This window comes from Dromiciops gliroides, chromosome 3 (assembly GCF_019393635.1).
Source record: "Dromiciops gliroides isolate mDroGli1 chromosome 3, mDroGli1.pri, whole genome shotgun sequence".
Classification (NCBI taxonomy): Eukaryota; Metazoa; Chordata; class Mammalia; order Microbiotheria; family Microbiotheriidae; genus Dromiciops; species Dromiciops gliroides.
The window spans coordinates 526,394,348-526,409,906 of NC_057863.1; the positions used below are offsets into that span (position 1 = coordinate 526,394,348).

Below are 15,559 nucleotides of genomic sequence, written 5' to 3' on the forward strand. Positions count from 1 at the left end.
CCTGCAACCTTGGGAATGTGAGATTTAAAATTGGATATAAGAGCATTAAACTCCCCTTTAACCTTTCTCTTATATATCTCCCAGACCAGTAAGAGAAAGAAACCTCTGAGCTTTAATTAGAGATGGATTACTTAGCTTTTATTGTTTGGGAATTAATTAGCCAACAAACAGGTGATACTGATTAGGGAAATAGGAAAGTAGAAATACAAATGAATAGTCTTAGATCTAAGCTTAGTCTATATTCTTTTATAAAACTCACTGAATACCAAAGCTACCTCTCAGACTGAGAACCAGTGTCAAGCGCATGCTGCCACTGAGGACCAGAGCTGACTACCTGAACACGTTGTCAAACCTGAGCCAGTGTGTGTGTGTGCTGAGAGCAAGAGCCCACTTCCATTCTCTCCTCATTTTTAAGCTCGAGTTCCAGAAGTCTCACGTGCTTGGCCACGCTCTCCCGGGCAACGGCAGGCGCACGGCTGTTTGTCACGGTCTCCTCCCTGAAAGGGCGGTCCTTCAAAAACTGGCAGTCCTTCAGTAGTATGTTAGCCAACTCTTAAATTTTAGTTAAAAACTTTCATTTTTTACCACATTCCTCCCCCTTGCTTTCATTTGAAAAACGAATAAGTTTGCTCAATGAAACAGGCAAAAATAATATCCTATTAACTGTGAAGGTCCTCCAATCTGGGCATTGCATCAGAAAATATTTGCGTATTTCTGACAGCGAATTACAAATAAACATGTTGAGGACAATATAAGAATCTCTTAAATCAATTGGATCCAATCTGGTATATTGCCTGGCGGCCTCACAAAGCCTATCGTAAAATCTGCTTGGTCTTTCATTAGCCTCCTGAAATACGCTTATAAATTTCATCCAGTTTTTGGGTTTTCTAGAGCAAGATTCCATTCCCTTCAGAAGTGTTTCCCTAGCATCTTTTAATTCTTGGAATTCCCTGTCGTTATTATAATTCCACTCCGGATCCCTTAGAGGCCACGCTATAATGGCCTGACCCTTTGCAACAAGGGCATTTCCTGCTGAGATAATATCTGTAATCTCAGTTGGGGACAGTAAAGTTTCCATAAGGCAAGTAACATCAGCCCAAGTAGGTTAATATGTATTAAATATAGTCCTTAACTGTGAAATTACAATGTTTGGATGTTTCTCAAAACTAGGGAAGATTGATTTCCATGTGCTCAAGTCAGCTGGTTTAAAGGGGTTATATTTTCTAACTTGAAATGGCACTCCTTTTTTACTATGTTCTATAGCTTCCTGCAGGGGGAGCAGTATCTGCTGCTCTGATTCTAAAGACTGGCCAATATCTGTTTCTGAAGCTGGGTTATCTCCAGCAGAGGGAGCTATCTTAGCATCTCCACATGGTATACCTCTAATCTCTTTCCATATTACGACAATGATAGGAAGGGAGGAGGGGAGGGAGGGGGGAATGAGAGAGGGATAGAATTTGAAACTCAAAACTTTAAACAGAAAAACCTGGAAAGACTTACATGAGCTGATGCAAAGTGAAATGTACTGTATACAAAATACTAGCAGTATTGTAAAATGATCTGCTGTGAATGACTTAGTTATTTTCAGCAATACAGTGATCCAAGACAACTCTGAAGGACTTGGGAAAAATACAGTCCATAAGAACTTATGGTATCTGAATACAGATTGAAGCATAATTCTTTTGTTAGTTCCTTTTTCTGAAGTTTTTTTGTCTGTTTTCTTTCACAACCTAATGTGGAAATGTTTTGCATGACTGTACATGTATAACTTATATTGAATTGCTTGAGTTTTAAAGGTGGTGGGGAGGGATGGAAGAAGAGAATTTGGAATCCAAAATTTTTAAAAATTGATGTTAATGATGCCTACCTCATAGGATTATTAGGAAGATAGAATGAGATAACATTTGTAAAGCTCTTTGCAAAACTTAAAGTTCTATATAAATGTTAACTTTAACATTATATTATTATATATCAGTTATTTTTTCAATATTCTCATGGGAAATGCTGAATGTTTAATCTGAAAAATATATACATATATCTATTTTTCACTTTGTACTGTGGAGCTGTTATGCTAAAAAAAACTATTTAAAATATTCTTTCCATTTCTGTTGCTTTTTTCTTCTCTCCATCTTTCTCTCTGTTTCTCTGAATGTTCTGTCAGATACGTAATAAATACTTTGATATTCAAAGAAAAATCCATATGTTTCAGCATTTACATTTAATAAATGCTTTTTCATTCATTGAAAAAGGTGAAAACTCAAAAGAGAGAGCCCAAATCAAAACCGTGAGATATTTTATCTTGAATGTAACCTCCATTTCCAGATACTGCCAAGAATAGAGAAATGAGGCAGAGTAGATGAGGTATCTTAATCTGAAGCAACTTCTGTCTCTCAGTGCTTCCCCAGTCTCTAACTCTCACTCTAAGATCTCTATCCCTCTTCCAGCCTGAAACAGTTTCAAACCAAAGTGCCAATGGCTTCATATACTCCTACCCCAAACTCTTGTCATTTTCTGGAAAGGGGGCCTGTGTAGATAACTTATTAAATCTTTCTGAGTGTCTGTTTCTTTGTCTATTAAATGACAGGATTTTATTAAATACTAAGGAATCTTATATCTTTAAAATTATATAATCCATGATAAAAGTAAAATAGACATCATTCAGCCCTAAGGAACTATGGATATTCAATCACAGAAAGATGTATTGTTCCATTCAGATAAAAATATTTGATGCATTTAGATATATAACATAGAATTATTGCCTAAAGTAAGAAATGTAGGTTTTTAATCCAATGGATATGTTATCTCAATTCTTTTCACTGGACAGTTTTGAAGTCATGATGGGAACCACACTGAAGAAGTGATATCATGTAAGAGCAGAGAGGGTGTGTAGTACATATTTACAAGAAAATATTGAAAGGATAAAGAATGAAAAGATATCAAGAAGATGGAGAAGAATAAAGCCTTCTGCTTGTGACTTTATGTCATTTCCTTGCTCTTGACTAACACAAGGAACCTAAGAACCATCTATACCTTATGTCCACAACATTCTCTAATTGACAGATTCTTAATGTTTTGCATATCAGTCTCTGTCAAGGAGATGTTGAACTCAACAAATATGCTGACACATACTATGGGTTTAGTATATGGTAGATAAATATGGCTCTCAGTTTTCCACACCACAGCCGCTTACAAGCCTACAAAATGTTACTATGGTATAGACTACATCTTTATAGACTATGTCTTATCTGCTTCTTAAATTTCGTATCTTAGCACAATATTTTTTTTCATATAAAAAGAGTTCAGGAGTGGGGGTTGAGATAGGAAGTAGACCTATGATTTCATTGATTTAGGGAAGTCCCTGGGAAGGAAACTGACTGCGTTGATGAAGGTTTTTCTTCACCTTTTCTAAAACTTAAAGTCTTAGAGAGTTGTAAGAGTACTGAGGGTTAAGTGACTTGACCAGGGCCATACAGCCACTAATATTTGAACCCAGGTCTTTTTGGCTTCAACGTCAGATAAGCTACAATATCATTCTGCCTCCCTCTGTAAATAGATACCTAATAATTATTGTTTGATTTTTATAAATGAAAACAAAAGTATTAGTTTTCTAACAAGTTTCCTCTGGGATTTCATGTTTGATCTCCAGGAATATGTACTATGGCAAGACAGAAAGAATATTAAGTGAAATAAAATAGACAATAATTTGTGAAGATGATGTCAAATGGACAAATTGAAACTATGATTCTCATATTTTTAAAAGTTCTTTATCTGCCCTGGGTTTCAAGAACCCTGCTTTAGGAAACACTAAATTAATTTAACTATTGCAGTTGTTTCCAATGGTTGTAAATATAGGGCTAAAAGAGACCACAGAGATCATACAGCACAATCCCAACATTATATAGATATGAGATTTGAAGACCAGGCTGACTTGCCCAAAGTTATAAAAGTTATAAATATTAAATATCGGATGAGAAGCCAAATCTTCAAACTCCAGGGTCAGTGTCCATTCTATGTTATATAGTGCACTTCAGTATAATGTAAACTCCTTGACAGAATGGAATGTTTTGTTTTTGTCTTTTCAACCCCTCTACTTAGAATACTTCCTGCTATGTAGTAAGCAATTAATAAATATTCCTTGAATTTAATTGTCTTGAATTTAGTACTAGAAATGATTATAAGTAATATAATAATTTGATTCGCTTGGCATCTGGAATATGATAGCAGAGAATGATTCTATTTGATAAGCTTATGAGAAGACATTTAGCTAATCAATAATTCTAGGTGAAAGATGAATAAATTAGTAGCATTTGTTCATTTTATTTGTTTATTTACATAACAATTTCCAAGTTATTTCATTGAAGAATAAGAAAAATGATCATACACACATATGTATATATGTATATTTTTTGTTGTTCAGTGGATTCATTTTTGCATGACTCTTCATGACCCTGTTTGAGGTTTTCTTGACAAAGATACTGGAATAGTTTGCAATTTCCTTCTCCAGCTACATTTTACAGTTGAGGAACTGAAGCAGAGTTAAGTGACTGTTCCAGGATCACACAGCTAGTAAGTGCCTAAGGCCAGATTTGAATTCAGGAAGATAAATTTTCCTGACTCCAGACCATTGTGCCACCTATCTGCACTGAACCTAAACAATGCTATACCATCACAAAAAATAAAATGATTTGATAACCAACCTGTGATCTAAAGGCAGGACTAAAGGAAAAGGAAATTTTTACTCCAAGAGAGTATCGACAGAATGGAAAGTTCACATAGAAGTATTTGAATTGGATGAAAAGCAGCCAGAAGCAGAAGCCTATTGGGACTTCCTGGGTGGAGCCAAGATGGTGGAGGAAAGGCAGTGAGCTCTTGAAGTCATGACATGATTGCTCCAAAAAACATCCAAATAATGCCATAGGAAAATGCCTAGAGCAGCAAAAGTCACAGAAGAATGAGCTGAAATCATCTTCTAACCAAGAATGGCTTGGAAGGTCAGAAGGAGGGAGCTGCTGTGCTAATACAGGAGTCAAGCCCAATCCCACAGTCACCCTGACAAAGATTCAGTCCCAGGAAGGCCTCACCAGAGAAGGAGACCCCCAGAGCCTCTGAATCAGCTGAAGCACCAGTGTCATCTGGAACTAAGTTCACAAACTGGTGATAGGGCTGAGCCCTGGGAAGGGGGGAGACTACAGGGGTCTATGCTGGTACTTAGCAGAATTTGGATTGTTCATCCCTGCTAAGAACCAGGAGGTAGGTTTGAGTAGCAGTGGCACAGGTGGGGGAGGGGCACAGTCTCCTTGGAGCTGACAAACACAACACACAAAGCTGGTTGATTAGCAAGTTGGTCTGGGGTCATCTACAAACCAGAGAACAGGCCAGGTGAGTGAAGAACCTGATCCTCCTTAAATCATACCACCTGGGACTTCTTAAGCTTGGGATACTTCAGCCTGGAAACAGTGCCCAACTTTAAGGAGCTAAAAGTCAAGTCAAAGAAAGGCAAGATGAGCAGACAGAGAAAGGTAAGGACCATAGAAAGTTTCTTCAGTAACAAGGAAGACCAAGGGGCACCCTCAGAGGAAAATGTCAACATCAGGGCCCCTGTATCTAAAGCTTCCCCAAAAAATATGAATTGGTCTCAGGTCTTAGAAGCACTCAAATAGGACTTTGAAGATAAAGTTAGAGAGGGAGAGGAAAAATATGGAAAGAGAAATGAGGGTGATGCAGAAAAGACATGAGAAAAAAGTCAACAGCTTGAAAAGCCAAATGGAAAAACGCTCTCATGAAAATAATTGCCTAAGAATTAGGATTGAACAAATGGAAGCCAGTGATTTTATGAGAAACCAAGACACAATAAAGCAAATCTAAATGAATAAAAAAATAGAAGGCAGTGTAAAATATCTTCTGGGAAAAACTGCTGACCTGGAAAATAGGTCCAGGAGACATATTTGAAATTATTGGTCTACCTGAAAACCATGATCAAGGAAAGAGCTTAGACATCATATTCCAAGATATTCTCAGGAAAAATTTCCCTGAAATTCTAGAAGAAGAAGCTAAAATAGAAATTGAAAGAATCCACTGATCACTTCCAGAAAGAGATCCCCAAAGGAAAACTCCTAGGAATATTATAGCCAAATTCCAGAGCTCTCAGGTCAAGGAGAAAATATTGCAAGCTGCCAAAAAGAAAGAATTCAAGTACTGTGGAGCCCCAGTCAGGATAGCACAAGATCTAGCAGCTTCTACATTAAAGGACCAGAGGGTATGGTATATGATATTCCAGAGGGCAAAGGAATTGTGATTACAACCAAGAATCATCTACCCAGCAAAACTCAGCATAATCATTCAGAGGAAAAAATGGGACTTTAAAGAAAAAGAGGACTTTCATATATTTCTGATGAAAAGACCTAAATGGAATGGCAAATTTGACTTTCAAATACAAGACTCTAGAGAACCATAAAAAATTAGAGCTGGGGGACATACCTGGGGTCGTACAGTGGGTGACTGTCTTGTGTCTGAGGCTGGGTTTTGCCTGGGATCCCCCTGGGTCCAGGGTGGATGCTTTGTCCACTGTGTCACTTAGGTAGGTGATGACATCTTTAGGGTTAAATTGAGAGGTGAAGGGAATTCACTGGGGGAGGGGGAAGGGCAGAGGTGAAATCCTACATGAAAGAAACAGGAGTGGAGTGTGGAGTGGGGGAAGAGATGGGAGAGGAGCAGGGCAGTAAATGAATTTTACACTCATCAGAAAAGGCTGAAAGACCTTAAACTCATCAGAGCTGCCTCAAGGAGGGACTAATACACACACCCAAATGGGTGGAGTAATCTATTTAATCTGGGCAGTAAATGAACCTAACACTCATCAAAATTGGCTCAAAGACCTCTATCTCATTAGAATTGGCTCAAGGAGGGAATAATGTACACACTCAATTGGGTGGAGTAATCTCTGTAACCCCACAGGAAAATAGGAGGGGAAGGGGATAAAGAGAGAGGGGCAAAAGAAGGAAGGGCAGAGTGGGAGAGGGGACAGACAGAAGCAAATCCCTTTTGAAGAATGATAGGATGAAAGAAGAGGGATAATAGAATAAATGTCATGGGGAAGGTAATAGGATGGAAGGGAGTTAACAATAATAATCATGAAAAAGAGAAAAGGGGGAAAATTATACAAAAAATATTTATAGCAATTCTTAGTGGAGGCTAAGAATTGAGAATCAAGGGAATGTCCATCAATTGAGGAATGATGGAAGAAGCTGTGCTATATGATTGTGGTGTAATGGTCTTCTGCTATAGGAAATGACAAAAAGGATGATCCCAGAAAAACCTGGAAAGACTAATGAACATAGATGTATGGCGAAGTGAGCAGAGCTGGGAGGACATTGTGCATAGTGACATAGTACTAGAGAACAAAGTCCAGCAGCAAGAGATAGAAAGAGAAATTCCATTTAAAGTAATGGTAGATAATATAAAATACCTGGGAGACTACTTGCCAAGGCAAACCCAGGAACTCTATGAACACAATTACCAAACACTTTTCAAAAAAATCAAATCAGATCTAAAAAATTGGAAAGATATCAATTGCTCATGGATAGGCAAAGCTGATATAATAAAAAGGACAATTCTCCCTAAAGTAATGTACTTCTTCAGTGCCATACCAATCAGACTACCTAAAAATTATTTTATAGAGCTAAAAAAATAATAACAAAATTTATCTGGAAAAACAAAAAGTCAAGAATATCAAGGGAAACAATAAAAAAAAAGCACAGGAAGGTGGGTTAACTGTACCAAATCTGGAACTCTACTATAAAGCGGCAGTCATCAAAACTATCTGGTACTGGCTAAGAAATAGAGTGGAGGACCAATGGAATAGGCTAGGCACAGGAGACACAGTAGTAAATGACTTTAATAATGTACTGTTTGATAAACCCCAAAGACCCCTGCTTCTGGGATAGGAATTCAGTATTTGACAAAAATTGCCAGGAAAACTGGAAGATAGTATGGCAGAAATTAGGCATAGACCAACATCTGACACCTTATACTAAAATAAGGTCAAAATGGGTACAAGATTTAGACATAAGAGGTGATACCATAGGTAAATTAGGAGAAAAAGGAATGGTCTACCTTTCAGATCTTTGGAAAGGAGAGCAGTTTATGACCAAACAAGAGATAGAGAATGTTATGAAATGCAAAATGGATTACTTTGATTACATCAAATTAAAAAGGTTTTGTACAAACAGAAGCAATACATCCAAAATTAGAAGGGATGCAGATAACTGGGAAACAATCTTTATGGCCAGTACCTCTGATAAAGGCCTCATTTCTAAAATATATAGGGAACTAAATCAAATTTATATGAATTCAAGTCATTTACCAATTGAGAAATTGTCAAAGGATATGAACAGGCAGTTTTCTGATGAAGAAATCAACGCTATCTATTCCCATATGAAAAAATGTTCTAAATCACTATTGATTAGAGAGATGCAAATTAAAACAACTCTGAGGTACCAGTTGGCACCTATCAGATTGGCTAATATGACAAAAAAGGAAAATAATAAATGTTGAAGAAGCTATGGGAAAATTGGAACACTAATGCATTGTTGGTGGAGCTGTGAACTCATCTAACCATTCTGGAGAACAATTTGGAATTATGCCCAAAGAGCTATAAAGCTGTGCATACCCTTTGACCCAGCAATACCACTCTTGGGTCTTTTTCCCAACGAGATCATAAAAAAGGGAATAGGACCCATATGTACAAAAATATTTATAGCTGCTCTTTTTGTGGTGGCAAGGAATTGGAAATTGAGGGGATGTCCATCAATTGGAGAATGCCTGAACAAGTTGTGGTATATGAATGTAATGGAATTCTATTGTGCTGTAAGAAACGATGAGCAGGTGGAGTTCAGAGAAACCTAGAAGGACTTGCATGAACTGATGATGAGTGACATGAGCAGAACCAGAAGAACATTATACACAGTATCATCAACATTATGTGTTGATCAACTGTGATAGATTAGATTCTTCTCACCAATCCAATGGAACAACAATGTTCCAAATGGCTCATGATGGAAAAGGCTCTCCAAATCCGGGGGGAAAAAAGAATTGTGGAATATGGATGCTGATTGGACCATACTATTTCTTTTGGTTTTGCTGCTGTTGGTTTTCTGATTTCAGGTTTTTCCTTTGTGCTCTGACCCTTCTCATATAACATGAATAATGCAGAAAGAAAGAAAAAGAAAAAAATTATTGTCTAATGCCCAATTGTGAATGACTTAACTACTCTCAGGAATGTGATGATCTAAGACAATCCCAAGGAACTAATGAGGAATCTTACTATCCACCCCCATAGAAAGAACTGACAAAAAGAACTCTTGTGGATTGTACATATATAACCTGGTTGCAATCTTGTGGAAGTGGGGAAGAAAGGGAGGGAGGGAGGGAGAAAAATTTGAAACTCTAAATCTTATGAAAATGGATGTTGAAAACTACCCTTACATGTAACTGGAAAAAATAGAAATAAATGTTTGTTGCTAAAAAAGAAAGTAGCCAGAAACTAAATCCTAGAGAACCTTCTGAATTTCCCAAAGGTAGTAAATTTTGAAGACAAGTCTAAACTGTGGGAGTCAGCTTGACATGTGAATGTAGAAACAGTTCAGATAGAGAAATAAAAGTGGATAAATTAAAAAGGAAGCAGATGGAAGATGGGAGAGGAGAGAACTTAATACATTGGCTAGCATTATGAAATTAAAGTTAATCCAGATACATAGAAGAAAAACATTTTATATACAAATACACATATTATACATACCTATATACATATATTTAATGTTTGTAAATTCCTACTTTGGAAGTATATACATTAATAGATTGTGTTTTCAAAAGTGAAACAAAGATATGATGACCTAAGTAAGGTACATAGAGCCGATGGCAAAAGCATATTTAAATTTTGAAGGGTAAATATAAACATTGTAATAATTTCCCCTACTCTTGGTTTGCTAGGTCCTTTCCCTACGTTTAAAACAATGCTATGCCAATTTGATGCCCAGGAGGTCAGTGTGACTGAGTAGGGGGATAACATGGTCAGACCTGTACTTCAGGATGATAATTTTCACAGCTGAGTGGAGGATACACTGGAATGAGGGAGAAACTTGTGAGGAAGAGACGAGCCAATAGAGTATTTCAGTAGTCTACTAGTGAGATGATGAGGACCTGCACCAGGGTGGGGTGACAGTTTTAGAATAGAAGGGGGTCGTATTTGAGAGATGTTATCAAGGCAAAGTTGACAGGCCTTGGCAACAGATGGGATATGGTGAGTGAGAGAAAGTGAGTTATTGAGGATGACATATAGGTTGTGAACCTGAGTAACTAGAACAATGGTGAAATTCTTGACAGTAACTATTACACTTAATTTCTTATAGGTTTTCTTGTCTATACTCTTTACTCCTCCAACACCTCTTATCACAGTTATAGTTTTTTTTTTCTTACCTAGACCTGGAAATATAATTATGCTCAAAAATCATTGTTGGTCCCTATCACCTCCAAAATTTATTTCTTGAGCAAAAGAGTGATGTGTGACCCTGGGCAAGTCACTTTATCCCAATTGCCCCCACTAAAAAAAAAAGTGATGTGATAAATAAATACAAATAACATTAAAACTTTTTTCCCCAGCATTCAATACTTGAAACCACCAGGTGCCACTATACTATTCTTGCTTTTTTCTCATTACTACTGTGGTACAGTCAAACTGGATACCTCTCAGCTTGCTGAATATAAACTGTATATTTATGCCCCCCCTCCATTACTTTGCTCATATTGTTCTGTTTGGAATTTTCTCCTTAATCATTGTCTTTTGAAATTTTGCTTGTCCCTCACAACCAATTCAAATACTGTTCCCTCCAGGTTATTGATAAACCTTCTCTCAGAACTCACATAACATATTACTTTGTAGCTATAATTAACATCACATAATATTGTGCATTCTAGTTATCTGTGTTAATCTTATTTTCTCGTTGAACTGAAAATTCTTTTTAACTCCATCAGTATATAGCAGTGTACTGTACACATTAGGCAATTAATAAATATTTTTTATTTATCTTAATCTTTATACCCTCTCATGCAATTAGGGAAATATCAGTAAATGTAGCGATTAAGATAAATTTCTCTTTAATTCACATAAACCAACTGCCAGGGAGAGATAACTAACATGGAGAAAGTACAATAAGGTCTGGCAATGTATCAGTTTACCTATTGTTACCTCACAGAAACTACTTCAAGGTACAAGGACTTAATAAGTTTACAATGCATGTGCTTCCCAGAAACCACTTAGCTTCTCAGCATTTTGCTTAAGGATTACAGATATCCCAGTAATGATTTCCAGATACTACTGCCAGCTCCACCAGCAAAATGAAAACCTTTTTAAAATAGTGTTGCCACTGCAAGGCCATTAAGAATTTATGTTCAATAGTAAATCAAATTTCAGAATCAGAGAGAGGTCGTATATACTGCCTAAGAGGAAGGGTAATTCATTTAAATAGAAAATTCAAATTAAAATCATAATCAAGTAATAGAATCATAAAATGTTAGAGTTGAAAGAACCCATAGAGATTATCTAGTCCATCCCCATCATCTTACAGAGAAGGAAACTAAGGACCAAATAGAAGTAACCTCTTCAAGGTTATACAGTAATTGAATAGCAGATCAAGGACTCAAATCCAGTCATCTGTGCTGATCTAGCAAATTTTCTACTACAAGTATGGGAATGTTCAGGGAGGACTAGTACCTCTGGTGTGGGAGCTTGCCAAGCCCTTTTCAGGGCAGCTCATCCACCTTTGGTGTGCACCTGTCCCCCCAACTCTCACCTGTGGCTCCAAGAATTGTAGCATGCCTAGCAGCCACACTTTGGTAAAAGCATCTCAGTAGATGGGCTAAACCAGGTTGAGGGTTACCAACAGGCCTCAAACCCATCAGTGAGTTGAGGGGATGTCTACTTCAAGTATGTGAAGACTTCCCCTAGTTGAATGAGTTGATGAAAACAATTCGTTCCAGAATCCATGAAGTCAACCGGAGCCAGCCAGGCATCGCGGATACCAAGGTCATCCACTGTATCCTAGACCATTGCCAATCATCTTGAATTATGTCTTGCTACTGGACTTAGATGACTCTGAAAGAATGAGGCTGACAACTTTGTTCACCTGACATCTGCCTTACTTAATTATAATTCATGCACAAGTCAAAACATCACCCATCATGATCTCATTGGTTCTCTTTGAAAATGAAGGATGAGCAAGAACAATATAAATTACAGTAACAATAACTAAGTTGTGTCTAGACTCTTTCATTTTAATAAGTAAATATTATAATTTTATACCTTCTATAGGATTTGGATGTTAGAGATTTCTATAGTTTGTTAGCTAGTCAAAGTCAAAAAGCATTTATTAATGCTCTAATATTTTCATTGTATTAGTCTTTTCTTCAGCTGTTTTAAGCTCCTTAGGGAGAATGAGCATATCTTCTTTTATTTTCCTCCTAGCATTTCCATGGTGTTAAGAACAGGCTGATTGGTTGATTGTTGGAAGGCTGTGATAATGTGATTTCATGATAAAGACTAAAGACAAAAGAGTTGAATAAGCAATGAGAGCCAAAAGAAGGAAGATAGGGCATTTAAAATAAAAATTACAGTTTTTAAGGTTGTGTCCTTTGATTGCCCCAAGTAGATCCATACAAAGATTGAGATTTCTTTAGTTACATTGTAATTTTACTTTACCATGATGTGACTGACATTTCCATAATTTTTTAGCACTATAATGAGCAATTTTAGAACATATGCTAACTGTATTTTCCCCCTTTGTTTCAGTTTGTTCCCAGTATTCTCGAGGAGTTTTTGCCATTTTTGGACTCTATGACAAGAGGTCAGTACATACTTTGACCTCATTCTGCAGCGCCTTACACATCTCCCTCATCACACCAAGTTTCCCTACGGAAGGGGAGAGTCAGTTTGTGCTGCAACTGAGACCTTCTCTTCGAGGAGCGCTCTTGAGTTTGTTGGATCACTATGAATGGAACTGTTTTGTTTTCCTGTATGACACAGATAGGGGTAAGTCTTAATCCAGTTTCTTTATCAGCAGAATTCTAAATGTCAAACTGAAATGGCATTTCTGTTTTTCTGCGCTCCCTGTATCATGGCTGAACAAAAGGCCTTGAAAGCTTTGAAGGACTGAAAACAGCCTTTCATAAAATGTTTTCATTTTGTTTTCATTTTGTTTGTTTGTTTGAAATTATATTTTGAGCAGTTTCTTCTTAACACTAAGGAGAAATTCTTTAAGTGAACATGTTTCAAATTCAGTCTATCTTTTCTAAAAAAACTAAGTGCTTGGAACTTTAACAAACCTAAGATAACTCTGAAAATATTTCCATTTACTCCTGAGATAACATTTTTGTATAGTCATGAAATAAATGTTTTCCCCAAACTTATCACACTGATTTTCTTCTGAATCTGAAACATATTGAAAAAAATATAGAGAGTACAGTATATAGCAGTAAGTTTCAAATATAACAACTGAGTAATTGAAAGGTCATGCCAATGACAGAGGAGATTGGATGGTAAGTCTCCTGTACTTTTTCCCATCTTACTTTTTATCTTTGCTTTGCAGGTAGCAGAGATTAGTGATAGCACCTGCCCTCCATGCTGGAAAATTCAGCCAAAAGTCAAACTAGTGTTGCAGTGATAGAAAAGTTGATGTTCTGGCTTTGATATATGTGTTTTTTCCATATTAATCCATAACTTAATTAGTCCCCAGATTTCCATATTTCACTTATCTAGTGATTAGAAATAAATAGTGCTGAAATAATAGGATCATGGTGTAGATGTCAGGATAATCCACACTTAAGGTTGATTTTTCTTTGAAGTATATTTATCAATATGAAGCTGGAGTAAGAAAGTGGGAATTCAGAATTAAATTTGAAGCAGAAAACATCTTGAGAATATTCCTTGTATAACCATCATTTCAATTAGCAAGCAAGCATAACACATTCCCAAATAAATAAGTTTAAAGATAAGTACTTCCTTTAAAAAATGAAAAACAAGATTCTCTATGTTCAAGACATTTTTCAGGATAAAAAAAAACAGTCATACTATTTTATCCTTAATTAAAATTCATGTGCTTAGTTAGATGGAGACAACATGGTCCAGTAGACAATGTCATACCAAGGGTGGGCTTTGCACATAAATTTATAACAGCCTGCATAGCAAGTTATCTTTTCAAGCTTCACAATGTTGTAATCTGCAGCAAGTCTCATTTAGAAAAATAGGGACATGGTATGGGAGGCTTCGTCATTTCGTAAAAACCTAAAACTTTCTTATTAAGTATCCTATGCTACAGAATTTTGTAATTTTGTTCATTTCTGTCCACTTTGATAAGTAGGCTTCAGGTTGACAAGTGTGTTGTGTTAAAGAAAAATACTGATTAACCAATGAAAATCAGCCTTTCTGTCCTATTTAAGTTCAGTTTAATTGTACATCGTTCTGGACTCATAGAAGTGTCTGAGTGACCCATTCCTTATTTTTAATGCAGTGCATTCCTTCAACAAATATATATTTATTAATATCATAATAAATAATAATGATTCCACCTGATGAGATCTCTCACTTGGTGACTTCACCAGCTCCCATAGATTAAATTATTATCTCTGGGTACATAATTCTCTTTATCTCTTTCTCTCTCTTTTTTTTTCCTTTTCTTTTTTTTTTTTTTGGTGGGGCAATGAGGGTTAAGTGACTTGCCGAGGGTCAGACAACTAGTAAGTGTCAAGTATCTGAGGCCAAATTTGAACTAGGGTCCTCCTGAATCCAGGGCTGGTGCTTTATGCACTGTGCCACCTAGCTGCTCCTCTCCCCTTATCTCTTATGTAGACCTTGGCATTACAAAAAGTTTAGTTTGTTCCATAAATTACTTTGTAAGGCTAATAGCTTTCCTCAAAACAAGCCATTTAAAAATAGTATTCACATACAATACTTAGAAAACCTTAGAATATTCTAATATACTTAAATGGATCTTTGATTTCATCAATGTGAATATTCCCTCTGATTTAGCAGATTACAATCCATTATTACCTCCCCATGCTGTATAGTTTTTGTTCATATCCTCCCATAAATTCATCAGAGGGGATATTGGGGTCTTCCTCAGTCTCCATTAATGTCATAAGAATACCAATAGAGAAAACAGGTTATCCATTGATAATTTCTGTGCTTGCCACATTAAACTCTTCTTTTTATCACACTTTTCTTCAGTGACTTTTTTTTGTGTGGCAATGGGGGTTAAGTGACTTGCCCAGGGTCACACAGCTAGTAAGTGTCAAGTGTCTGAGGCCAAATTTGAACTCCGGTACTCCTGAATCCAGGGCCAGTGCTTTATCCTCAATGACTTTTTAAAACCTGGTTCTTCTTTGTTAATAATACCTTATCTATTATATGTTATAATACACTCACAAGTAGACTCAGTGCTTCTCAATTGCCCTGGGTGAGCCACACTTTTAACTCTTTAGCTACTGCAGCCTTTTGTAACTTATACAACAT

The 15,559-nt window shown here is 36.6% G+C and overlaps 1 protein-coding gene across 8 annotated transcripts in view; it reads left to right on the top strand.

Annotated features, from left to right (window-relative positions):
- The window catches only part of GRIA4 (glutamate ionotropic receptor AMPA type subunit 4), a 478,367-nt gene that overhangs the window by 168,129 nt on the left and 294,679 nt on the right, over positions 1-15,559 (top strand). For all 8 annotated transcript variants that reach the window (XR_006355680.1, XM_043995887.1, XM_043995886.1 and 5 more), the window contains exon 4: positions 12,842-13,081. Coding sequence is in view for 7 of the 8 variants with exons in the window: in XM_043995887.1 (XP_043851822.1) it covers positions 12,842-13,081 (240 nt within the window). In the remaining variant the exon portion in view is untranslated. The remainder of the gene's footprint in view (positions 1-12,841; positions 13,082-15,559) is intronic.